Source organism: Hakea prostrata, chromosome 8, assembly GCF_041222555.1.
Source record: "Hakea prostrata isolate BN-2017 chromosome 8, UWA_Hpros_2, whole genome shotgun sequence".
Taxonomy (NCBI): Eukaryota; Viridiplantae; Streptophyta; class Magnoliopsida; order Proteales; family Proteaceae; genus Hakea; species Hakea prostrata.
The window spans coordinates 12,302,054-12,329,481 of NC_142607.1; the positions used below are offsets into that span (position 1 = coordinate 12,302,054).

The 27,428-nt window shown below is 37.9% G+C and overlaps 4 protein-coding genes across 5 annotated transcripts; 2 read left to right on the plus strand and 2 right to left on the minus strand.

Annotated features, from left to right (window-relative positions):
• Nucleotides 1-7: 7 nt before the first annotated feature.
• XTH33 (xyloglucan:xyloglucosyl transferase 33) lies at nucleotides 8-2,007 on the minus strand. The gene is made up of 4 exons (XM_089166103.1): nucleotides 1,769-2,007; nucleotides 1,566-1,666; nucleotides 1,231-1,439; nucleotides 8-675 (listed from the first exon to the last, which is right to left on the minus strand). Exons 1-4 carry the CDS (start codon nucleotides 2,004-2,006, stop codon nucleotides 264-266), a joined length of 960 nt encoding a protein of 319 aa, XP_089022229.1. The 5' UTR covers nucleotide 2,007; the 3' UTR covers nucleotides 8-263.
• A 9,379-nt stretch (nucleotides 2,008-11,386) lies between these two features.
• On the plus strand, nucleotides 11,387-14,015 carry LOC149006961 (U-box domain-containing protein 19-like). Its single transcript, XM_089167502.1, has one exon. It carries the CDS (start codon nucleotides 11,468-11,470, stop codon nucleotides 13,520-13,522), a length of 2,055 nt encoding a protein of 684 aa, XP_089023628.1. The 5' UTR covers nucleotides 11,387-11,467; the 3' UTR covers nucleotides 13,523-14,015.
• A 3,251-nt stretch (nucleotides 14,016-17,266) lies between these two features.
• Nucleotides 17,267-21,378, plus strand: LOC149006962 (protein DELETION OF SUV3 SUPPRESSOR 1(I)-like). Of its 2 annotated transcripts, none has more exons than XM_089166940.1 (3): nucleotides 17,267-17,379; nucleotides 17,617-17,727; nucleotides 21,044-21,378. In XM_089166940.1, the coding sequence occupies exons 2-3, from the start codon at nucleotides 17,637-17,639 to the stop codon at nucleotides 21,172-21,174; spliced, it is 222 nt and encodes a 73-aa protein (XP_089023066.1). In that variant the 5' UTR covers nucleotides 17,267-17,379; nucleotides 17,617-17,636; the 3' UTR covers nucleotides 21,175-21,378. The 2 variants fall into 2 exon arrangements, with proteins under 2 accessions (XP_089023066.1, XP_089023067.1); XM_089166941.1 differs by lacking the exon at nucleotides 17,267-17,379 and adding an exon at nucleotides 17,392-17,461.
• A 5,257-nt stretch (nucleotides 21,379-26,635) lies between these two features.
• Nucleotides 26,636-27,136, minus strand: LOC149006963 (putative E3 ubiquitin-protein ligase ATL44). Its single transcript, XM_089166993.1, has one exon. It carries the CDS (start codon nucleotides 27,134-27,136, stop codon nucleotides 26,636-26,638), a length of 501 nt encoding a protein of 166 aa, XP_089023119.1.
• Nucleotides 27,137-27,428: the final 292 nt, after the last annotated feature.

The window sequence follows — 27,428 nt, forward strand, 5'->3', positions numbered from 1 at the left end:
GAACTATACATGCATTTCACTCAATAATAGGGTTTACAAGTTTGTATGCTGAGAGGACCTGTGTCCTGTATCAGTCAGGCCTTCCTCTTATTAACATATGCACTTTCACTGGGAAATATTACAATTTTCGTATTTACCACCTCTATTATGAAATGGGCTAAAACTGAATCCAAGCAATATTTCTGAGAAATCAAGTCAAAATAGAATGAGATATTAGGAAGGTTTTGGTCACCCAAATAGGCTTTGAATTCAAGCTATATTCATTATTTTGTTCTGCACTCTGGGGGCAACACAGTAAACCTGCCAGGATCTTTGCAGTATGAGTAGATCATGAACTTGTTTCTGGCCCAATCTATTCCCATTTTCTGTTGTTGTGACATCTTAACAAAATTTTCACCTCCAACTGGGTCTACTGCTAAAGGACCTTTTTGGCCACCCTTGGAACATGAAGGGAGTGATCTTGTTGAAACCCACACACAGCCCTCCATTTCCATCTCCCCAAAAGAAGCAACAAAGGGTCCATACTTGTAATTCACTGGATACTTCCCTCCATGTGTTGCCCACTCTGATCCATCCCATATTGTTGCATATACTGACATGGGCTTTGATGGATAAACTGTTGACATGACCTGAAGGTTTTCAACCTCTCTTACTGGTATGTTATCTACCAGGAACCTGCAAGATATGAAAGAGATTTTGATCAAATAGAATATACTCATTACAAGTGCGAAACCCAGAAAAGAGATTGGAAGCATTTGAGCTTGGTAAAAGTTGGCCTCCCCCAGGTGGGACCCATGACAGGATGGCAAAGGGATGGGTTAAATGAATCAACCCATGCTTCTCTGCTAATGAATTCGGATTTAAGCCATGTTATGTGTCTGGTTCATGCTTAATTTGGTCTGTTATTCCATAATGTGGTGGTTGTGGAGCCAAGAACTTTTTTTGGTCCAGAAGGCATTGTCTTATGTAAATTCTGTCTTCTTCTATGGTGGAAGCAACTTTTATCTTTTAGTTTTCTCTGCATCGTTTCTATTTTCTTTCTCCCTCTATCTTAGCTTCATCCAAGCTTCACTGATCTTATTATCCTTCTGTATTCACCTCAGATGAGCAAAGGAAAAATTAAAATGAAAGAATCTTGCAATTTTAGTTCCTTTCAGCTAGCTTGTTCTTGACCTTTCCTCCCTCTCCAAAAAAAAAAGGTTTACAGTATAGAAAATGTTATATCCTTACACTATGTGATGACTATTCCAAATGATGCTGTATTGATGAAACTCTTCTGTTGGGTCAAACCAGAGCCGAAATTTCTCTTCTCTTCCAATATTTGTTTTGCCATTTCCGTAGATGTTTGTTTGCACAATCCACTGTTTTCCATTTTCATGTCCCAGCAACTCAAAGTCAATCTCATCATGGTTGTGAGGGAATAAATCTGCATTAGACATCTGTATGTGCAGCCACCAGTTACATAATGGAAGAAGAAGAAGAAGAAGAAGAACAGGAAAGCGTGCACTTAGTATACAAATTAATGCATTTTCTCTGAGTTTGTGGAAGAACTAATTGTAACTCACATAGAAGGCTACTACTACTCCAGAAGAGTAACCTGGGGGAAGCTTGATGGCAGAACTGAAGAATCCATAGTTATATTTGTTTAGAGAGTTCAACCCAGATCCTGTTAACAAGTGAGTTAAGCACAAAAGTTAATGGCTAAGGAGAAGGAAATAACATAAACCCAGACAAACATTCATTAATAGCCAACTTATAAACACATCACCTGAATTTTTATTGAGAGCTAACTGCACATAAGACCCCTTATTGACAAAATGAATGTTTGAGCCTCCAAAAGCTGTTGAAAAGGTCTGGTTCAGTGATTGGTGACTGAATAGATCAGTTAAACGTGGAACATTTGGAATTGTGTAGTGCCCATCTAGAGCTTTTGCTTCTTCAATAGTACAGAAGATTAGGATTCCCATTAGCAGGAAAAGTTTTCTCATGAGTAGCATTTTTCCCATAGTAGAGAGAGAGAGAGAAAGATATGATAAGGTTCGAAAATCCTTCAACTATTTATAAGATGGATCTTTCTCCATAGGGGCTAAGTGGACTCTAGTTGGAAAATAGTTTATCTATGAGGGTAGATTTGCACCCAAGTGTAGAGATTCACTCTATTGATCTTCCCCCATAGGTCAAGATCACCTCGATTGTGAGTGGTATGTATTTTTATGACGCTTCTCTATCATATAATAAGAATGGGGTCCACATGAAATTTACCGCAGTTCCCACTTCTGATTTGTTTTAAAAGTATTTAAAAGTGTTTTACCATCTATTATGTGGTGGAGAAGTGTTAGGAAACACATACGTCTCCCCTGATGGGAAGGTGATCCAAACACAATTCTCTCTCCACATTGAGATTGGTCTTCCAACACAGTATCAATGATAACCTCATCATGGCTGTATATGTCTTGTGTAGTTTTAGCTCTCAAAGGCAAGTCATGTGGGGTGAGTTACAGACTTGATACAGAGCTCCCTAGAAGGTCCACTAATAACTAATAAACAGGAGAGTTGGTAGCATTTAGTCGCCTTCATGCCAGAAAAAAGCGTCTTGTTTTGGCCTGTGACCCAATCTTAATAAAGTTCTAAGTTCTAACCACCTACAATTAGTTATATGTAGGAGGGTCAACCAAACCAGAGTAAAACTGAATGAGACACAAGAGTATAGTTGCTGTCAAGCTAGAAAGAAAAGCCTTCCAGAAAATAACCAAACTCGTGTATTCTTTGATGCCCAGAAGATGATCAAAGTGACTGATAACTGACTACAGAGGCAAGACCAGAAAGATACAAGACTTGGGCTTTCAATTTTCAACTGGCATAAAGCTTGAATTCAGTGAATGTGATGGCTATCCTTATCAGTTGCTTCACCTTTTGGGTTTTTGCAGGCTTAGATAGAACCTAACTAGATTGCTTCTGTGTATTGTAGTGGATTACAGTTTTGAGAGCTAGCAAACCAGCTCAGTTTGAATGGAAATGGTTAATGATTAGCTGGAAATAATCTGTTTGCAGCTATTTCCCAGCTAGCTTAGAAGCAAATGGTCCCAGATACATTAAATGCTTCCAAAAGACTTTCTTTTTATCTCTTTTTTCTGGCGGCTTTGCACCATAGCCACTTGTCTCACTTCCAAATCACCTTAGGTGTATATAAAGAGTCTGTATCATCAATTGGCAAACAAAATAAAAACAATGCGATCAATACTTGATGTTTTTTCATCACACAATGCTGATAAACTAATGTTAAATTCATAAAAATTTTATTTTTAATTTATTTTATAATTTTAATTAATATTCACAAGTGACTCCCCCCATCACTTCTCGTAGTTTTAGGTACTAGAATCATATCTTGTGTATGCACTTGAGAAATTCAAATCCCATAAGACGAGTAAATTAATTATAAGATAAAAGAGTCTTGTCACTATGATTGGTTGATAATGGCCAAAAAAGAGAGTTAACTAAAAAGGGGTGGCAAGTCTACGGCATGCGGAGAGTAATTCCTCTCCATGTACCCAAGAGGATGATTTGTAAACCCGTGCTTTGATGGCGGACAATTGAGAGAGAAATGAGGTGGGGAGATCACTTGTGAGGTAGAGAGAGAAGTGGAAAATGATGGGAAAATGAAAAGACGAAATCTATTAATTTTGAGGCATTTGTGGGCAAGATTTAAAGTATCTTACGATAAGATATGATACGATAGTGGTCTAAATCTATTCATATTAGATACATCCAATATGATACATGTCGATACATCTCTCTGTTGGGTTGCCCTAGAGATCTGTACGATACAATATTTGATATGAGACGAGATGTCTCACCCAATGGACATGATACTTGATACTGATACTTTTAACCTTGCCCTTGAAAGGTTTAGATGTACACGCCAATAGGATTCTCTCTATTGTCTGCTTCTGTCAAGTGTAATGGAGTGTGCGTATAGATTCTCTCTTTTTCTCTCACTTAATGATCATTAAGCAGACAGAATTCCAATGGTTGGTTGTTAACATGGGCCTGGGCTGCGCTTCTATTAAGGTGGGTCATACTCATATAGATAAATTTATAAATGATGTATTATCGAATGGGCCTTATCCACCACAAAAAAGATTATTTGGGCTTTCCTTGATAAAATGCTATTCTATGGGCTTCATAAGTAGGTATACCGATTAATAAGCCCACGAACGACGGTCTGGGGCCCATTCAAAGTCCACGAGTGGATGAAATTATAAAATCCGACAGATGAAAAATGGAATTGGATTATCAACAGCTTATTAAGGGGTTTTTTTTTTTTTTTGGGGGTGGTGGGGGGGGGGGGCTTGGGTGGGGGTTTATCGGCGGCCACCTTAAGCGGGGGTGAAACGAAATCTCCCGATGACCCACTTCCAACCAAGGTCCGAAGTTTTGCCAAAAATCAGTGTTTCACCCCTAGGAAAAAGTAAGGTATGAAATTTCCCGAAACTAGCAGATTGGCGAAATCTTGATTTCGCCGATATTTCCTCAATTTCGTTTTCTCAAATCCCAATTTCATATTATCATGACACCATGTCACGCAACTCCACCCACTTTCAAACTTCAAATTTCCCATTATCACGTGATTCCCATCCTATCAGTCACGCAACCCCACCCATATTGAAAAGAGAAGAAATTTATTCTCTCTTCAAACTTATCCCCACGCAAGCCCACCCCTCTCTCTTCAAAATTCAATCAGATTTTAAAGGGAATAAAAAGAGGAGAAACATTGAGAGGGAGCGTGGTTCTAGCGCTGAGAGAAGAGAAGAACAACGAAAGATGGAAGGGTCTCAATTTCAAGGCATATTTCACACCTTCTAAAACTAGATTTTGTTACTGGAGTTTGAGTTGCAAAGTTTGATTTTTTGCAGCTTGGGACTTGGGTTTGAGTTGCAGAGAATCAACAAATATCAAGGATGTGGCTGGATTTTTCCTTTTTTTTTTTTAATTGTAAGATTGCAAACGGAAGAATATCCGGCAATATTAACCAAGATTTATCTAGTTCCCCGGAAAGTCTGCAATTTTCCGGGCAATATTCCAGCAAATTTTAGAAATTTTGTTTTCAGTGCGAGTTTCATATCGCTGAGTGTCGAACTGGGGCAAAATTTGCCAAAATGTTTTACCACGGGCAAAATTGGAGAAACCTCAAAATTACGCCGACATTTCAAGGACGTTTTGGTTTGAAAAAAGGGTGTGCTTGGGCCAAGCTAGATGGGAAATATTTAGATTGGGCTTGGACAACATTAATTGCCTGAGTAGGGTTCAATTTCATATTCAGGATGATGGACCATGGACCTAATTGAGTTATGAACTTTGCAAACTAGAATGGGCCTTGTGAGATTTTGAGTTTTTTTCGCGATATATCACCGACATCTTGTACCTTGGCCCTACACCCTGCCTGCTGAAAAACCAGAGTCCGGATCCTCACCCCGTCGGGGAGCACAGACTGCTCTCCGACGGCTTCCCAACTACACAAACACGTGGGGCCCACAGGTGAAAATTTGAAGTTTTTTTTATTTTTTTTTTTTCAAAAAGTGTTTTTCACCTGGGGGCCCCATGTGTTTGTGTGGTTGGGAAGCCGTCGGGCAGTTTGTGCTCCCCCGACGGGGTGAAGATCCGGACTCAAAAAACCACTGCCACCGCCGGCCCTTTGCCGAAATCTCTCTCTGCAACAATCGCCCACACTGCAAATATAATTCTGTAGCAAACCGACTAGCTAGGATGGCCTCTCAGTTTTATGCCCAAATGTTTGGTGCTACATGCATCGCTCTCTTTTTTATATATTATTAATAGAAAACTTTTCTAATCTTTCAATAATGTTGATAATCTCTTCCACGATCCAAGGTGATAAGGAAACTACACCATTTAGGATATTGATAATGTTTTTTAATGATCTAAACACCCATTCCAAGGCATAAACTCATCGGTGAAAGAAAACTATATTGGCATCTTTATCATAAAGCTACCTTTGGAAAAAGAGTGAAGTTCTCCCCTCTCAATGAACATCTCTGTTTTTTTTTAAGAGACGATTTTATATATATTAAAGATAAGGCTATCACATACAAGGAACGAAAGTTTGCCCAATATAGTCGGTTTGATACCTAGTGAACCAGCCGATATGACGAGATTTTGTAGATGAAGTGATATCGGAAAGCCCGTGTAAATAAACAAAGTCAATGGGAAGAAACTCCAGTGGGCGGCCCCAGCTTCTTGCTCTCTTGATCAGGCCATCGTATTTTGGGGAGGCGAATCCCGAAGTAGGGGAAGTGCAGGATACTGCAAAGCCTAGATTGCCACAATGATTTGGTTGTCGACCCTTTATCCAAAAAGGAAATCGAATTTCAGGATTAGTGTTGCTACAATGATTTGATAGCATGCAATCGTTTATCTAGGTTGAACTTGAAACTAGCGTGGAAGATAAGAATAGTCATTGTGAAGCAGAGGAAGAAGAAGATAAAGACCATAGAGACTAGAGAGTAGCTCCTACTCATCTTTGGATTTTACTCTGTGCACCTCAAGATGCCGGTTCTAAAATCACCGAAGTCGGCAATGAACTCCTACAGCTTTAACTACTTGTAGGTTCTCCGATCTCCATCTTCCAATGGCCAAAACCATCATGAACAAGGCAACGAGAGACGGAAGTTAAGATTGAAGTGAAAACCCTCATAAGTCTCCAGCAAGTATCTTTGATTTCTCAAGAAATTCTCGATCATTTCGGCGATGTCTCGCATGTTTCATTTTGCCCCCTTCCAATATCACCAAAATATCGCCGAATTTCGACTAAATTTTGTTCCATGATCACATATACTATGAGGAAGAATCCAATTCTAATGTATCTCTTTACTAAAAGACATTAGTCATTGTCAATAGACCAAACTCTTCAGTGGTATTCCGTGAATATCTTCTCTTCTAAAGTTTCAAAAGTGTAGCTTATCCATGAAGTCTTAACCAGAAATAAGAAGTTGAATGTTTATCTAATAAAATTTTTAATTAAGCTTCAAAAACTTCACATGAGGTTCATTTTCTAATTTCTTAGATCTTACTTTACTTTATATGGGTAAGATTTTGCCTGAGGAATTAGTAGAGGTTTTCTCCTAATCCTAAAACTTTGAGATGAATCATTTCCATTTCTTAAGTAGTAGACAGTGATGGTCAAGAAACTTGTAGCAGATATGAAGGGATAGTCAGAGATATTTTATCTTCATAATCTTGTTTCTCTATTTTTTTATTTTTTTTTATTGTTAGATGTGATAATAGTGTAGCTAACCAGCTGACACGGAAGGCTGCGTCCTTTCTAATGAGGATGTCTTGACCATTTTCCACTCCTTCTCTCCAAGATCTTTATTTGTTCAAGTTTGAGTGTTTTACCAATGAAAGTTGATTTACCCAAAGTATTTAAAAAATAGCGATGGTCGAGAAACTTTATACAATATCTTAACTAACCTTTAAAGTTGCTACAGATATCCGCAATTAGAGCACACAAATGAATGTTAAAATTAGTCACAGACTGATAATATGTTATGACTTTTTCATATCGACATCAAGAAGGATCTAGATCCTCCATAACGTGACGAGTTTAACAATAATGTGTCTAATATTTATAATTGTTGTTACATATTACATAATAGTCCATCCAAAAACATTCGAGGATTGACTTTGTATAATGGTGATAGTCTCCTATGTAAGGGTAGCATCTGAAGATATACTGATTTGAACCCTTATCTTTCCACACTTTTACCCTCAATGCTCCCTTCTTTCCCATCCCGTGTGCTATAAGTCTTTGATCCTCGTGATTGATTTAATGACAAAAGAAGAAGAAAAAAATTACAAGACATTCACATAAAATTAAAAAGTGATTTTGGTACTTTTAGGATTGTCTATTAAAAATTTGAAAATCTAAGAGTTACTCAGGTGGAGTCCGGATCATTTCTTCTGACGGGTAGCACTATGTGCTTTCCCGACAACTGTTGACCACAAATTCCAGGGAGGCTCATAGGGTTAGGTGATGGGATTTATTTATTTTTTAATTGTGGGTCCCATATCATTTGTGATTGAAACGTGTCGAAGGAGCACTCTCTGTGCTCTCCATCAGGGGAAATGATCTACACTCAATCTAGTGAGGGTTATCCAAGACTAAGACCTGTATAAGGTATCATTATGGGTGAAATATCCTTGTCCAAGCAAGAATTTTATTCGAAGTTTGAATAAGAAGATAAGACCATCAGCTACATCAACATTCCACCGGCCAATTAATCTTTGTGGACCGGCATACATTATGTGGGTCATTGCCGGTTCAAATATGGAAACGTGTTCGGTGTTCCAATAACAAAATTTACCAAAAAAAAATTAAGTATAAAGCATTTGTTATCAACTAATCATCATCATCAGTATCACATTTGTGTCAACATGATTGGTCCACGTTGCCAAAAAAAAGTCCCATCAGTGCATGCTATATCTCCTACGTAAGTGCTGTTGAAGTGTGAACTTTTGATTGTAACATTTTAACCACCCGATTAATAAATTTGTTTATACATTAATCCTTTCACTATTCTCACTAATAATCATCTAGATTGGATATGTTTTCGACCCGGATCCATATCCAGATCCAGATACTGGTCGGTTAATTCATTGTTCATGCCGTAGGTCAAAGGTCAAAGTATAATATGTATTAATTTAGGGGGTCAACACTCAAAAGAGTAGAGAGCCGTGCATGCCTCATCCGTTTATTAGAGATTTTCTCACAACTACCCGGCTGTGTGGGGCCTTAAAATTAATTGGATCAAGTCTCATATTTCTTTTTTTTTTTTGGGAACTAAGTTTCATTGAAGCTCTACTTTTTTTAGGTAAAAAACAATATTTCATTCATTGAAAAGTAAATATATAAAAACACACCAAAAAGAAAAGAAATATAAAAAGGTAGATGCATGGAAACAAAAGGTTTTAAATATGTTTTAAATATAAATATTTAAAACTAAGGAGAATTTAACCAATTTGTCATACATTAGACAGGGTCATTAAGAATAAGGTATGAGTCAAGCCCCAAGAAAACCTTAGAACAAACGTTGTAAATACAATAGCAAGTAATAAGCCTAGAAGATATGTAAAACGCATCATGCATCCAAGCGCCCAAATGGGCGAAACCACGCCTCAAGGGCAGAGACTGACACGCCACAAAGGCAGAGAATCTACATAGTGAGCATCCATTGGAACGAGTTTGAGGATGGAAGTGCCGAGGAGCTCCGTCGTTGGACTTCTAGCGGGGACTTTCCTTGCTCCAGATCTTCGGCCGAAAGATGCAAGGACTATGGTGGCGACAAGCAGCATCTAGAGGCTAGTGACGTGCGACAGTCAAACTTTCCTGCACATTAGAAACTCCAAATCCAGAGGAGAAACGTCCACATCTTTTAGCATCAAAAAAGAAAAAGAGGTAAAAGAAAAAAGGCAAATAGAGAGGAGCAAGAGCCGAGAAAGTAGAGAGAGAGAGAGAGAGAGAGAGAGAGAGGAAGGAGAGGGAAGAAGAAGAGGAGGCGGAGAGACAAAGGCAGTGGAATCACAAGGATCTCTCTACCTCTAGCATTACTACATGAAGAGTGTACTCAGCTGCAGTTAGGGTTTTTGCCTCTGCGCAAAAATCACTATTTTTTTAGGACAACTTACGTATACCTTGACTACATCTTTGAGGATAGCTTTTTACATATATAATTTAAATATATCACTGAATTTTACCTATAAAACCAAGAAAATTGAAACCCTTGACCTCATAACTAGAAAATGTTGAATCAAACATCTTTACCATTTAAAGCTAGTTGTTTTTGCACTTGTTATCATATATATGAGGTATATTTTGTCACCATTCCAAGGTAGGCTTCTTCCTAGAAACCTTGACGAAGGAGCACCAATAAGGTAACGGTATCATTTGACTCTCCATGGGCCAATCGGGCCTACAGCTCCGATCCCAATCAAACGAACAGGCCATTTTGAATTTTAAGAACCCTATAATCGATTAATGATTTTGGTGCGGATTAGATCAATTGAGATATTGAAAACCCTATAATCTGTTTCCGAATCTGAAATAGGAGAAATGTTTATAGGGCAATCAGTGTGAAGTGTGAACTAGAAGTGTTTGGAATCTATATTAGTCAAAATCAACTCCAATACAAATCAACTAATTCAACTAAAATCATGCTTTAGTGTGTAAGTGAAGTGGCACACTAGAATGATCATGATTGTTCCATTAATTGTCTTTTTTCTTTTCCTTTAATCTCTACAGTAAATTATGTTGATTGTCAAGCTTGACTACCACAAGATAATTGCCTTATTATTAGCAGATTTTCACACAAAAACAAAAGGTTGAAAGTGATTTGTGACTTTTTTGGATTTACTATCTTTATGTAGGAGGTTGCCACCATCGTGCTGAAAGTTTTTTTTTTTTTTTTTTTTTTGATATTGGTGTTTTTTTATATTAGAAATGTAATGCCGTCCGCAAGGGTCGAACCTAAAACCTGCGAACCAACCCTGCATTGGTCTGAAAAACATTTTGAATCTTTAGCATTTTAGAATCAATTTTTCAACCGTCCACAACATCTTTCGCTCTCAAAATTTTCGAATCTTACATTAATTCAATAATTTTAAATGCTAATTCTTCTAATATTTATTTCTCATATAATAAAAAAGATATATTTGAATTCAATATTTACTTCTGGCTACAAATTGAGAACCTTAATTACGCACTGCCACATACATGCATCTCGAAGTTGAGCTCCAATGCATTTGGATTTTCGTAAATTAGAGAATCCAAAGCTTAAACCCAAGAATTTTAAAAGAATAAATAAATAAATAAAATAGAGAATCCAAAGAATGCGAATCTAGGGTGAGCATCAAATACGTTAATGAATAAGAATTCTACTTAAGATTAAAAAAAACAAAGATTCTATTCTAACGGCCTAGATTTTGATAACTCTACACTGTCAGATACATCACTGTAGCATAAAATAACTACAACGTCTCTGCACAAACTCCTGTTACGTTCAGGTTACCACCCCAATCTCAAGGCACCACGAGCATTTCCACAAATTGAATGGCACGTGTCACCCATACTTTTCCAACACGTGTCCCTCCCCATTTTCCATCTCTTTCGCAGCGACATCCTTAGAAGTCAAACTTAGGGCCCACAAGGGCCACAACCACGAAGCCGCCTCTCTCCATCAACCCATCTATATCCATCACACGTGTCGCACCCTACGCAGCGCTCGCAAGATCACAATAATGTTCACGTGTCATGTTCTTCCCCATTTTCTTCGCTTGTTCTCTTCTCTCTATAAATAAAAACAAATCTAACCTTAAACCCAAATTCGGAATCACCAAGATCTGCAAAATCCAAAAAGGTTCAATCTTTTTTTTCTCTTTATCCGTTTTGTTCACTTCGATGATCCAACAATCTGACGATCAAAGCCGCCGGATCTTGAGATTTCCGGCGATTCATCCATGCGAAAGTGTCTCCCCAGAAACCCTTCTTCGTGATCTTCTATCTCTCTCTAACCACATATGTGATTACCAGTCGAGGAGCTTCGTCACCCAAAGACGGAATGCAAGAGAAGCAATTCGTCAAATTGGGATTCTTCGCGTGTTCTTTGAAGAAATTCAAGACTGTCACGGCTCACTTTTCTCTGATTCTGTCAGGCTGGGTTTCTCCGAGCTTCATATTACCCTTCAGAAGCTCCGGTTCTTGTTGGAGGATTGCACCCGGGAAGGCGCGAGGCTGTGGATTCTCATGAAGTATGAACGCGTCTCGACTGAGTTTCGAGTACTAATAAGAACGATAGCCACGGCGCTAGATGTTCTACCTTTGGATTCGCTCGATGTTTCCATTGAATGTCGAGAATTGGTCGAGTTAGTCGCGAATCAAGCCTTCAGGGCAAGATTTGATTCTGACCTAGATGACGGACGAGCAGCGAAAGGTGTTCTTAATATTCTAAACAAGTTCGAGAGCAGGGTCGTTCCAAGTCGTGTTGATGTCAGACGCGTTCTTGATTACCTCGAGATTCGAAGCTGGAGCGAATGTAACAAGGAGATAAAGTTCTTGGATGAAGAAATCGATTTACAGAGTTCCAAAGGAGAGGAGAGGGAGGTCGTGTTTCTGAGTAGTTTAATGGGTTTCATGTGCTACTGTCGAGTCGTCATGTTCGATGTTGTCGATTGCAGAAGTTCCAATCGTTCTGATGTCAGATGCCATGCCGAGGTGCTCAATTGCTTGAATCCAGAGGATTTTCGCTGCCCAATTTCTCTGGAATTCATGACGGATCCAGTGACCACATCAACAGGTCATACTTATGATCGATCTTCAATCCTAAAATGGCTCAAAGCAGGAAATTTCACCTGTCCTAAAACAGGGGAAAAGCTGACAACGACAGAATTGGTTCCTAATGCAACTCTGCGGAAGATCATCCAACATTTCTGTTCCGATAATGGAATTTCAATGGCGGAACCTGGCAATCGGAGTCGTGATATAACAAGAACAATTCTTCCCGGCAGTAGCGCAGCAGAAGAAGCCATGAATCAGCTCGCCAACTATGTTTCTTACACGCTTGTGGTTGGAACAGGGGAAGAGAAGGACAAAGCTGCTTATGAAATTCGTTTGCTGGCAAAATCCAGTATTTTCAACAGATCTTGCTTCGCCGAAGCCGGTACAATCCCTTATCTATTGGTTCTGCTTTCTTCCACTAACCCATCAATCCAAGAGAATGCAATTGCAGCTCTATTGAATCTCTCAAAGTACTCCAAGTGCAAAACGGAGATTGTCGAAAATGGTGGATTGAGATTGATTCTAGATGTTCTAAGCAGAGGTTTGAAGATGGATTGTCGTCAAATCGCAGCTGCAACTCTGTTTTATCTTTCTTCAGTGGAAGAATACAGAATATTGATAGGCGAAATCCCAGATGCACTCCCTTATCTGGTGAACTTGATCAGAGAGGGGAATCCAAGAGGGAAAAAGAATGCTGTGGTTGCTATCTTTGGTCTCCTTCTGTACCCAGGAAACCATGATAAGGTAATTGCAGCAGGAGCAGTTTCTTCTCTGGTTAATCTTCTATTATCTTCCGAAAGAGAAGATCTAGTTACAGATTCTCTAGCAGTACTAGCAAGATTAGCGGAGAAACCAGATGGAACAATTGTGATTCTGGGTACTTCTGCTCTTCCCCATCTGATAAGGATTCTAAACTCAGCGACATCTCGAGCAGAGAAAGAGTACTGCGTTTCATTGTTGCTCTCCTTGTGCAACAATGGCGGAGCAGAAGTGGTTTCCATCTTGAGGAGCAGCCCTTCTCTAATGGGTTCCTTGTATTCTCTGCTGACAGATGGTACTTCTCGTGCAAGTAAGAAGGCAAATTCGCTCATCTCCATCCTCCATGAATTCCACACTTCGAGTTCCACTGGAATGTTCTCCCCAGATGTCCCACAAGAACGGCTTGTTCACGTACGTTGACCCAATTTTGTGCCTTTATTCTTTTTTTCATTGTTCTGTTTATTATTTTCTAAGCATCTGATCTTGTAAATATGGATGCTTTAATCCCTTTAGAAGAAGTTGTTCTATCAGCTCGGTTTTTTCAAGAGCTAAATATGGAATCACAGCTTCTGACTATGAAGCCATGTAATATATGATATGATATATACGCTTGTATACACTTGTTTATTCTGTTATTGTTGTGGAATTAATAAAGCAAATAAAAATGTGTTAAGATGTAAGATCTCTGGGTGTTAAGTGTTAACTTCAATTCCAGATTGTTTTATAGCTCTTCTCAATTTCTGGAAAACCCTTTTCTCTGTGAGGATTTGAAGGGTTTCTATCCAATGACATGACCTTGTCTTTGGATGTCATTTATGAGCACCATCTGTTAATGGACATGGATTCACTAGAAGGAAAGGAAATGGGTTACTCTGAAAATTTTCTGTTTTCTCAGAGATTCCAGAAAAGCAGCAAGATGTGGAAAATTTTCTGACAAGGGTTGCTTTATGCATACATTTATTCGGATGAGCTAAACTATATTATCATAATGACATAATGTTCTAAGTTTCCTAGTCCATAAAGAATATAATGAAACAACAAATTGGGTTCTATCAATGACTGCTTGCGTTGCGTATGCAAGCATTCTCCTCCAACTTTCTCTCTTGAACAGTTAATGTTACTTGTTGGACTCGACAAGGGATTTCTACTTGGTCATCATCGTACGTTAGCACATGAAATGAACCAATAAGAAAATGGATAGAAATCGGTATAAACATCCTTAGTTGAATATTCTTTTCCTTCTTCCTTCCTCACAAGAGAGCTAAGGCACTTTTTTGTCTTTTTAGTATCTATATGGAAGTCTCAGAGTGATTGGATCTTCAATAATCCCATTTGGTCTCTATTGATTGGTTAAAAATTTTGAATCAACTTTCGATAAATTTACGTTGCTACAAAAATTAAGGGAAAACAATTTCAGATGGGAGAGCTTGGATTTAACATCTAAAGACAAATGATGATAATAAAAAGAACCCATGCAAATTAGGAGAGGATTCCCATGTTAAAAAATTTCTCCATCAGAGGGCGAGTCAAGTGCTGGTATTTCAGGGTTCTCTAGGAAAATTTCAAAAGATCCGAAGGAGGGAAAGAATTTCAAAAAATCAGGAAGGACCACGGCCCCTTGGCCTTGGAAAAGTTCCACCCCTAGTGGAGTCCTCTTCCCCAGGGTTGTTTTAAGGATTCAAGCTTTAGGAAGCATAGGCTAAATATAAGAAAATTTCAAAGGAGAACCTGTTTCGGCATTCTCATAAGGTACTTAAAGTGCTTCAATCCTCATTGCTGAAACCTTACTTGTTCAATCAGGAACCCTTCATGCCATTAGGAATGAAGTAAAGAATCTAGTTGTGAATTAGATTGACAAGAGACAAGAGTTAATTAGGTAGATTCTTTCATCTTCTTTAGATTTTGATTTTGAAATTGAACCTATAGTCTAAGTAACCTGAAAGCCTCTATTGATTCACTATTTCACCTCAACCGAAGGGTTTTCTCCAGGGTTTCCTATTCACACCAAAGTTGCTTTGCACTTTACCGTTTCTTCTTCTTATCTCTATGTCTTTGATCTGTGTTGTTAGTTTGATTGTTTTAGTTTGGTTGGCTGGGAAGGACATGTGCATCAGTCTGTTTCGATTATGGAACAAAAGGAAATTGCAGGTTTTGACTATGTCAGTGGTCATAGATTTGGCTATTCAGATCTTTGGGAAGACTTATCCCCTTGCTAGATTTAGATGTTAATCTCTCGGATATGGAAGTTTTGACGCCACAAGCCTCTGCCGCCACATCATTTGAACACCGATCTAGCAATGGCAAAGTCCCTGCTGCCGAAGAACTTCCCTACACGTGTATCTTTCCACCCCTGTAGTGTGTTATCTCTCCGCCCCTACGGCGTGTAAATTTTTGCCTTTGCGATGTGTTTTTCGCCTATTTAGGCGCCTGTGGTGGTGGATGCGTGTTTCGTATCTATTGAAGTTATTAGTTACTATTGTATTTATAGCTTCATATCTAAGGTTTTATTAGGATTGACCCATACCTTAACTTGAATGACTCTGTCTATTGCACGTATAACAATTTGGTCAATTCCTCTACTTGGTTTTAGATTTTTGTTTGAACCTTGTGTGTGCATGCAGCTACTTTTCTGTATTATTATTATTATTATTATTATTATTTATTATTATTATTATTATTATTATTATTATTATTATTATTATTATTATTATTATTATTATTTTTTGGGTATGGTTCTATATTCCTTTGAAATTGTTGGGATAATTGTATTACAAATTCTAAAAATATAATAATGGAATTATAATACAATTGAAAGATGAAGATCCTTAGCCAATCTGGAAAGTTTGATGTTGCAATCGAACGAACCACAAACGAACGATGTTGAGTCACACTTTGAGTGCTATCATTAAGGTAATTGATACACCCTACTTCCAAGATAAAGCAACCTCCAACTAGAAGATGAGGTAGTTCTTCTAGTCAAACTTAAAGGAATAAACTTTTAAAACAATAAGTAGCAAAAAATAATGCAAGTGTGAGGAGTGTCTCTATTACACACCACATGCAATGAAGGAGTTGAGTTTATATAGGCCCAAAGCCTAGAGTCGGGATCAGCTCCCCGACGGCTTCCCGACCACAAAAACAGTGGGGCCCACGATGAAAAACACTTTGGAAAAAAATAAAATTTTCACCCGTGGGCCCCACTATGTTCGGGAAGCCGGGTAGCACTTTGTGCTCCCTCGACGGGGAGATGAACCCAATCCCAAAGCACATCTTACACCTCTTGAGATTCTCAAAACAATAAATTGGGTCATTGAATCACAATGACTAATTTGCTCACAAAGGGAAGAATCAATTCCCTACTGAGAATTAAGGATTTGTTCCTTCTCCACTAATAGGAATAAACCACCTTAACCTAACTTCCCCACTAAATGGAAAATTAATTCTCATATTTACATCTTTTGTATGAATTGCATTTAATCCATTCAACAACCTTAATCTTACTCATGGAAATAGCCATGAATAGTCATGAGGTTGAAATAACAATTGAAGGTCAATAATTAGAATTTGAGTAAATTTTATTTTACAAGTAAGTCCACCTCATCACCATGATCAAGACCTTTAACTTTAAAACTCATAATCAATGTCATAAAAAATATCATAACCAAGTTCATAAAAGGCCTCCTTTATTCATGGATGTTTCATTATTACCATTACCTCATGGGTCCTACACATTAACAAAATAATTAAAATAAAATAAATACAAAAACTAATTTTAAACTTAATATAAATTTTAATAAAAAACCTAACAAGAGTTTTTTCTTCTTTTTTTTTTTTTTTAGGTAAAAAGACGTTTTTATATATAAGAAATAGATATATTATATATGCTATATATAGCAGTTAAACCATGAGCTCTTCACTAGAAATCAGATTCCTAACCATCCTACCACACCTCCTTTGGTTATAATATATAAATAGAGTTTCTCCACATAAGCACTGAGCTATGTGAAGAGAGATGCATCCAGGCCGTCCACTTGGCTGTTTTGAGAACTACCAGCTCTTGCGCCGTCCGTACAAAACAATTATCTCTGCGGCTCTTCCCATTCTGTCCTCGTCTTCAATTGTTATCTCATTATAGTCCCCTGGTAGGCGCATCAGTTGAAAGTTGAAACTCTAGAATCACCTGGACTCATTGCGTCGATTCTTTGCGTGCTAGAGCAAAAAAATCGTTTTAGGGTTTTCTCGTAGCCATTAAAGTTCCTTCAAGCGAGTCTGGAAGTGTAAGTCTTATCTCTCTGTAGTCTTTCTGCCCAACGTTGCTATCTCTACACCGCGAGAAATCTTTAGAACTTACAAATTTAGGTTTTCGGTGACATACTTGGCGTCTTTCTTCCTTTAATTTAGTGATCTTCAGTATTGTAAATCTGCTTATCCGTTATTGCCATTCAGATTGTTGACGAATTTCATAGCTTTGGAGCTTTCGTCTAATCTTAGCTGCGTATCTGTTATTTTTACAGTTTCGTGTGAACTGTTTGAAATGGCGACGGAATCCAAGGTTGTGTCTGAGGATGCTAAGATTGATCTTTTTGAAGATGACGATGAATTTGAAGAATTTGAAATTGGTGAAGGTAATTTATGGATTTTTTTTCCTTTTGCATTCTCCATGTATGATTGCTTTCAATCCATCTTGTAGTTGGTTGATATTCTATGTTGTCCTCTGGTTGTTAATCCTTGGGGCTTAAATCTGGGGATTTGAATTTCTCTGCTGTGTCCCTTCCCCTCTCTTCCCCCCTTTTGCTTTTTTCTCTCTCTAATTAAACTGCCCACTTTGTTTCTCATGTGCTTTTTGAAGTCATATAGTGATTTAGAGGGCAAAAGTAGTTGTAAGTTTACATTTCCCAATATTGATTCGCCAAGCAAGACAATATGTTATCAGTCTGATGCATTCTGCTATCCTTGTTATATAACTTAACCATGCAGACATCCTAATAGTTATTCGGTTACAGTCGTCCAGTGAATGAATTTATCTGAAAGCTATTAAGGAGTTGCTTATGTTTGCTTCGTGTTTAGCCTTCCGTCTTGAGCTTCATGGTTAGAATTATTTAAAGCTGACTAAAATTCTGCATTGATTTATTGACGATGCAATATTTTCTTTATCAGCTCATGATTTGAGCTCACTTATTTCAAACATTCTTACACTTTTGGGTTATCTGACGTCCGGACCTGAGTGTGCTGAAGTCTGGGTTAACCAACCTCTAGATTATATTAGTGTTTGGATGATACTCCTTTTATATTTGAAAGTCTTTTTTAGCATCAATCTGCAGCTACCTATAATCCAGTTCGGCTGGGTAAGAGTGGTGAATAGAATTGGTCAAAATGGTTAGGAAGATTATAATTGTTTTTACTGTGTCAATTTAGAATAGAGATTGATGTCCTGTCATGTCATGTCAAATTTTCTGATAATGGTTTCCATGCCTCGCATTTACATCTATTACTGACTGAAACTGCAAGTGAAGACAAAAATTCTCAAATTGTCACTTTTGTCCGTGAACCTTATGTCACTCTTTAATCTACTAGTCCATCATCTCCCAGGCGTTAGTATGTAGCTTCCTTTCTATTTCTCACACGTATAGAGAGCGGGATTGGATCTGCGAAAGAATCTTTTTCTTGTGAGGGATAAGGGTGTGACTTAATACTTAAGGGTGATGTCACTTGTTAGGTAGCCATACAAGTCTAGAGGATGTAAAGCCAGTTGGAGTTGGTCCAAATGATAAGGGCATTTGAGGATCTCAGGCTAGTTATTTAGATATTGATTCTTGTTTGTGTTTAGGTACATTGTTGAGAAGAAGAATATATACTATTTACAATCATTTGGATGAAAAAGGCGCTTTGAGCAGCACGCATTGATCTTCGCTTGAATACGAGTAACCCTGATTGAGGTGATCAAAATTAGTAAACGAGATTGTGTGTATCAGAATGCTAAAGCATCACAGGCACTCTTGTGTAGGATTGATCATTCTATCTAGAGTGTCAATTTAGAGCCATTCTTGAGTTTAATTCAAGGGATCTTATGATCTGATTTTTGAGAGATTTAGGTGTTCCTTATATATGGATTGGGAGTTCTGGAGAGACTTACTGCACAAACCCGACCCCCAATCTTATCATTTGGATTTTCTTATGATATTTGAATCAGCATAAATTATCTACTTTTGGTGGGTAATGCTGGAACTTCTTCGCTGGTAACATGCTAATATCTTGGTACTCTGTCGAAGATCAGATATGGTTGATCTTGAGTTGCGGTTGGACCTACCCAGTTAAGGACCTAAGGTCAAGCAGCCAACAAGCTATGGAACATGGTTGGGACTCACTAACATCTGATGAGATTAGGAATAAAGCATCTCAGATGTGGGATCACCCATCTGAAAAAGAACAGATTGAAATGGTCATTAAGAATCTTCAACCTCAGTATGGAATACCTCTTTTCAGAGCCAACATCCACAATCACTAGTCCAGGCAGTGGAAGTTGAGCATTTGCCTTAGCAGCGTCCCTGACCTCAGATGCATGCATTATGCATATGTCTAGCCAAAAAAAAACTGACTGAGACAGCCACTGGTTTGCACATGTAATGGAGTATGTCCAAGGAAGGTGGGCTTAGGTTTAATGTATGAGAGTATGTCCAAACCCAGGCAGTTTTAATTACAAGACCTCTAGAAAACAAGTTAGAGACGTTGGGATGAGATGATGTCAAATTTTGGAACCACAGTAGAAACAACAATTAATCCCTAAAATTATTAACCTGTTGAAGGTGCAATTGAAGTTGAATGAGTTCTTGAAGAATTAGGTTCTAACTCCCTAATAGAAGAAACCTATCAGAACAAGAGAAGTTGAGATTGAACAACACTCAGGGTTTTGTGAAAACTGATTCCTTCTGAGTATCCATAATGATAACCGAGGAAGGGAATGGGAAAAAGTGGAGTTGGCTATCTCAGCCAAGAAAACAGCAATAGAAATAGTTTCAGCAACTTAGTTTTGTTCTTTTATTGTATTGATCCTGCTGCAATCAGTCTCATTGGTTTCCTTGGTTCAAGGTTGACTTTTGCGTTAGGCTGTGTTGGGTTAAAGGGAGTTTTCTGTCATTCAGCTGAATCCTTCTCTGTTCTAGAATTCAGTTCATTGAACCTTGAAATTTATTTTGCTTATGGATCTTGCCTAACAAGGGCACTCCTCTCTCTCTCTCTCTCATATTCTTTTTGGGTGGTTGGGGTGGGGGTCGCTTCTTGGTTAGGATTATCTTTCTCTTGATAAATTCAATTATTACGCTTCATTTGTTCCAATCTGTATTAATATAACCAGAAGGTAAGGACGTAGGGTGCATTTGCTTAAATTTGCGGTGATCTCTAAAATGAAAATTTTATTTCACCTTAGTTTCTTACTCTATTATTTGTATTGTCCATTTATTTGTTGTTCCAATGCTATCACGTCAACAAAATGTATGGGTAAGCTTGGTATAGTGTAATCTAGCCTTCACTTCTGAGCCTGTTATCATGCAACATTATTCTAAAGATGAAATGTTAATGTTCATTCAGATCAACTGCTGGTCAGGTCACTCATGACCAAGAGAAACGCCTCATTCAAACCCCCCGCCCTCCCCACCATGCGGCTGCCTCTTCGTTTTTTCTGTTTTTCCCTCCAAATAATAAATAAATTTCAGTCAACAATTTTGCTGGTTTCATAACTTTCATTTTCACCTTCTTCTACAATGCTTCCATAACCTCAACTGGACACTAGATATTCATGTTTGAAATTATGTTCATGTATGTAGTTATGCCTCTGAGATCCCTAAGTCTTTCTTGCTGAGTGATCCATTATCATGAAACCTTATGTGTCTTCTTTGTGTGCTTACTCCCCACGGTGCATGTCTCTTTCTTTTTTTTCCTTAACAGAATGGGATGACAAGGAAGAGGGAAACGATGTCACAGAGCAGTGGGAAGACGATTGGGATGATGATGATGTCAATGACGACTTCTCTCTGCAGCTGAGGAGAGAGCTGGAGAACAACGCTACGAAGGACTAAGTACATCCGTTGTTTCTGCATTTCGTTTTTCTAGTGATGAATACAAGATAGATATCATCATATGGTAGAAAACTTACTGTAGCTTCTTTGACCTTTCTGTGCTTCTTAAAATCAACTGATTACTGATCTTGGAAAACTTTTACGGTTTGTAATCTCTTTCATTTTCTGCGCATGGTGAGTCCAAAGTGGAAAATTTTCTGTTTAGGGTTGCTTTATGCATGCATCCATTCGGATTGGATTAGATTAGATTGATCAATACGGCTGTGTTGCGTATTTGTTGGACTTAGATTGTTTTGGGGGTATTTGCGCAAGGCCTTGTGATTTGATTTTTCCAAATCGAGCCTGGTCTTCCATTGATGTGGTTAAAATGTTGAATTAGCTTTCAATAAATTCATGGCTGCTACAGAAAATGAATGGGAAACGGATTCCAGATGAGTTGGAGAGGAAGAAGGAAGTCTAGCTTCTCCATGGTGGAGTCTTTCTCCTCTGGATTGTGTCATAACCAAATTGTGATTCAGCTTGGATTTAAGGATTCAAGCTCAAGAGACATTGGCTTGGTTATAAGAAGTTTCAAAGGAGAGAACCTGTCTTGGCATTCTCGCGCAGTAGGTCATATGCTTCGGCCCTAATTATTTAAGCCCCAGTTTAGTTGGGTCATTAGGAATGAAGTGAAGAATTTGGTTTTGGAATCTGACTATCAGCAGATCCTTTCGTTCCCCAAATTTTGGAAATTGAACTTAATAGTCTGAGATATTTGTAGGTTCAAGGCCTCTTTTCACAACTCTTTGGCAAAGTTAGTTGATGGAGCTCCTAACAATGGAGCCTTTTACCAACCAATCTTTTGTTCAATGTCATGTTGATGTCAATGTCGGGAAAACTCTTTGATTCAATAAATTCATTTTTATTGGAGGTTATGAGTTCTTATAGGCTATGTATAGGACATTATAGATAGTGGATCACCTCTCCTTCAAGCTTCAGGAGAGCACATTGTTCTCTCTTAACATTTTTTCACTGTAGCCCACCTGTGAATACTAATAAAATAACTTATAGGTGGGATTTTCAATGGATCTAGTTAGAACCCACCACTAGACTTCATTGTAGAATAATATATCATCAATTGTTAGCGGCAGAGGGAATCCTAGCGCATATATAATCAAACAATTTCTCCAAATAAAAGGGCGTTGAGGTCATTCACGACATGTAAAGAGAGAGATGCATTCACCTGGCAACCTTCAGAATCACCTTCTCTCATACTTACAAATAAATTATGTTTGTCATACCATCAAAGGTCAGCTCTATTGGCAATGACCAATGCTTTTTGTGGGGGGGGGAGGTATGGGTTCGATCTTCCTCATGCTGTATATAGTAGTCCCTAACTGTTATTCCTAACAAATTTTTCGTTTCTTGTGAAGCGGCTTTTTTTATTTTATTTCAAAATAATGGCACAAAGAAAATCATTAGAAGAAAAGGAATTAGGGATCATCCTAAGTCCTGTGTCCTTACATGTTCCTTGCAATAAATTCAAATTTGCCCCCTTGGCTTAGGAACAAGGATATCTTTACAATTACTTCAAATTTCTTGAAAAACCAAACCCTTATTCAACTGGATTGTGCTTCACGGCAGCAGCGGATAAGGAGTGTGTGGATCATCCACAAACCATGTGGGACCGGAGAAAAATAATAAAATTTAAAAAAAAAAAAAAAAACTACATCACCTTAATACTATGGGTGGGACCCACAATGGTCAAAAAATAGGGGGATCCACAAATATCAACCGTTTACTCAAAGGAGTGGGGATTTAATCTTATTAGTCTATCTGAATGAAGCCCACATGACCCCCGAAGGAGGGCACTTTGTGCTCCCCAAAGCTTCCTGACCACAAAGACCAGTGGGGCCCACGATTTGAAAATTTTTCCGGATCCACAAATTCGAACCGGTTTTCAAGTTCACTCTAAGGAGTGGGGATTTAATCTTATTTTTTTGCAGCGCCAAATCAACCGCGAAAAAAAACAAAATTAGATTGAATTAAATGCCGCCATTATTCACTTGACACTTCCATTCCCGCCAAATTATTCTTTTTATTAGAGAAAATAAAAAATGAACAAAAAATACACGTTATCTCTGCTGTCTTCCGTTCTAAGCTCCGCCTTAGTTGTTATCTCAGTGAAGTCCCCTGGTATGCGCATTGCTCTAATTGAAACCCTAGAATCATTTCGATTCCTCTGGGTGCTTGAGCGAAAACTCGTTTTGTTTTTCTAGTGACCATCAAAGTTCCTTCAAGCGAAGTCCGGAAGGGAAACTGCTATCTCTTTGTAGTCTTCTCTGCCCAACACTGCAATCTCCACACCGCGAGAAATCTGTACAACTCAGGAATTCAGGTTGTTGTTAACATGCTTGGCGACTCTCTTTAATTTTAGTTATATTCATTATTGTAAATCTGTTCTTATCCATTATTGCCATTCGAAATATTGACGAATTTCAGAGCTTTGGAGCTTGCGTCTAATGTTAGTTGCCGTTTTGGTATTTTTAAAGTTACTTTTAAACAGTTTGAAATGACGAAGAATGCTGAGATTGATCTTTTGGAAGACGAAGATATATTTGAAGATTTTGCAATGTTAATGATTCTTCTGATTCTGATCTTGCTAGATTATTTCAAAGGTGGAATGTTAATGTTCATTCAGATCATTTCTTATTTTTCAATAGTTTTGCTGGTTTCCTTATCACTGTCTTCTACAATGCTTCCATAAACTCAACTGCACACTAAATACTCGATCTTGTTTAGAATTATGTTCTTAGTATGTAGTTATGCCTCTGAGATCCCTGAGTTTTCCTTGCTAAGTCATCCATTATCATGAAACATTATGTGTCTCTATTGTTTTTTTTTTTTTTTTTCTTTACAGAATGTGATGACAAAGAAGATGGAACTGATGTCTCGGAAGACGACTGGGATGATGATGATGACTTCTCTCTGCACCCCAAAACGAAGAGGAGAGAGCTAGAGAACAACACTAAGGACTAACATGTGTCCCAACATCACATCAAAAGGTTGAGATTCATTTACAACTTACATTATTTTTTTTAAAATTTAATCACAAGTATTTGATGTGATTTATAAATGAATTTCAACCATTTGAAGTGATGTTGGGACACATGTTGGTCATTTCTGGATTAATTTTCGGGATCAAACCCCCTTCTGATCTTTTCCCATCAAACCCATCCTGGTCGTTCGAACCCGGTCGGTTCACCTGGTTTGTTCAGTCCAAGCACAACACCATGGATTAGCAGCTCTTTTTTTTTTTTTTTTTTTTTTTGGGTAGGAAAAACACTTGATTAAAAGGAAAAACCACAATTACAACCTACAGATAGAATGTCAAATAACATAAACAGCCTAATAGAGAGAGGGGGGTGTACAAATAAAAAAGGCATCCTGGGTTAAAGCTCCCTCCTTAGCCAATGAGTCAGCTACAAAGTTGACTTCTCTGGGGACATGAGTGAAGGAAATAGATGCAAATGATGCTCCCAGTGTGGTGATGTCTTGGATAATGGGATAAAGTTTCCAAAGCACCTTATGAGGATATTTTTGAATGATAGCTATCAAAGCTTGATTATCACTCTCCATCATTATTCTTGTCACTTGAAAATCTTGTGCCCTTCTCATTGCCGGTGCTTCCAATGTCAAAATATCTTGAGAATTTGATCCCTGTCCAAATGCGAATAACATTTTCCCCAAATGATTCCCTTTCTCATTAGCAGCTCTTACCATTATGCCGTTCATGAGTCTGTACCAAATACCTTGAGGGTAGCTTTATATATAAACCTTAATCCTTTCAGAGTTTAATCTTGATGGTTTTTGACAAAGAAACCAAGCTTTCTAACGGGAATTAAGGATTACCATAAATGGATTCACATATGGATTTTAACTAATCTATAGATTCTATACATTTATATCCTTAATAGAAACCAGAAAGTGGAGTCTTGTACCCATAGAGCTCTGTTGTGATTTCGCTATTTGCATTTTTTGGAGGGTTAAAGAAAATTTTATTCATGGGGGCAAGGAAAGCTCAAGTGATCACTGAGAGATACCTCCTGAAATCAAAATTTGGAAATGGGTCACTACAGAATTGGATCCCCATCCTGGTATATATGTGGTTGGTCATTTCTTTCTACCTATAATAGCTTTGGAAATTGAAATGAAAGATAAGATGATTAGAACACTGGTTTTATCAAGGAAACTTATCTACTCAAGAGTAGTTTTAAAATAATTTTCTCAGACCATTCTATTAAACCGATCAAACTATTATATTCTAAAATGATTATCCACTTCGAGGTCAAATACCAATAACCCACCTTGAATCAATTAAAAATAACTAACTCACTATAACTTAAATAATAATAATCAAAATATAATATAACCACTACCCATAGTAACTGACCCACTATAACCGTAATCAAATCAAATCACCACAACCTAATAAAATATAATCACTAAACAACCCTATTCCCAGTCATGCACGTAACACATCCACCCCCACATTAAAAAATTTATCATTTAAGTTTTGAAGGGCATAAACAATTGGTTACCATCCCTTTTAAGATATGGATTAAGGTGAAAATTTCTAACCTCTAAACAGGATTTTTAAATGTGGAATTTGTTCCCTTCCTTTGGATCTAAAAGAAGAAAATTCTAGGGTTTCTGGGTGCAAATAAACTACTTCGAATTATTTTCAATCAGTACACCACTCATGTTTAAACTTCAATGTTGAATTCAATCATCCACCCGTGCTGTACCTGCTGTACCAGCATGACTTTTTTATGAAGAAAAATACCATGCTTAGAACTAAAGTGACCTAATTTTCTTTTAAACTAGCTTCCTTTCATGTACTGTAAATGCTCGATTTATAGATGTGATTTGGAATGCCATCTATTTTGATGTGTCCTCTTGACTGCTCTCCTTCCCCTATTCCCTGTTGTTGATACTCTAGGAATAAGTTTATTGTTAGCTCCTGAGGGCTCAGATGCTCTTTTATTACTTCCCTTGAGAGTTGCTCCCTCATGCAAGTTCTCCCTTCTCCCCTTATCCTTATTTCGCTGTGTTTTTGCCTTTTCGTTTATACAATTATTTATTCATCCAAAAAAAAGTTCAAACACCCTGCATAACTTCATTCTACACAACCAACCCTATGACTAAAAATATCCCAATCCAACAATAATCTCAGGAAAACCTTTGCGATTCCACTCTGAAGCTTAAAGCAAAGCAAAAGACTTAAGAAGTGCTAGTAGAAACCCAATTGTTTGAATCTTCCTATGAAGGTAAATGAAGGAAAATTAAAATAGAGATTTTGTCTAAGATACAATTCTACATGAGTTTTGAAGAACATGATCTTTTTGCTCACTAGAACAATTTTCCTCTCATGGAATATGGAAGCAGATGCAACCTGCAACATTAAACATTGAAGCCCAACTTAGCTCCCAGGCACCACCGGTTGAATCTCTCTCAATTCAATGGCCACCTCACTGGAATAGCTATTTTCCTCTACCAAAACCACACTGTACTTCCTAGAATCAGCACTGGTTCTACAGATCGGGCAAATTGGTGTCTTCAACAACCATGAATCTATGCATTGAGAATGAAAACTGTGTTTGCAGATGGGCAATAATCTGCATTTCTCACCCAATTTGAAACTTTCCAGGCAAACAGCACACTCAACATCATTGTTTGTCTTCTCTCCTGCTTTGCATTCAAAGCTTGGAAGCTTCTCTATATCATCAATGGACATTTTGTTGCTTCCATTACTGCCCCTCTCTTCCGAACTACCAGCAAGAAACCCCCTCCGAAAAGCTCTCCCAACAAGACAAACATGAATCACGACCAGAAATGCGATGCCCACAAACAATAGTAACACCGAGATGACTATTGCCATCAGGAAAACATGTATCACGAAACCCAGATCAATATTTCTCATCACAACCTCACTGAACTCTTGACAGACCAATTCTCATCCCAAAAGATCCATAATTCTGTACAAAACTACAAAAACCCCTTAATTAGAAAACCCATAAGCTCAAACCCACCAATTTGATCAGATCTCCCAGAATATCTTACACCCACTTCGTATCTCCTGGTAACCGATAGAAATAGTGATCTTGAAGAAGATAGCAAAGAAAAGCAACAAGGGCAGTAGCATCGCTTGAATATCAGAAAACCCAAAATCTGGAAGAAAGGAGAAACTGAACTTACTTTACAGGTGGTCGTTT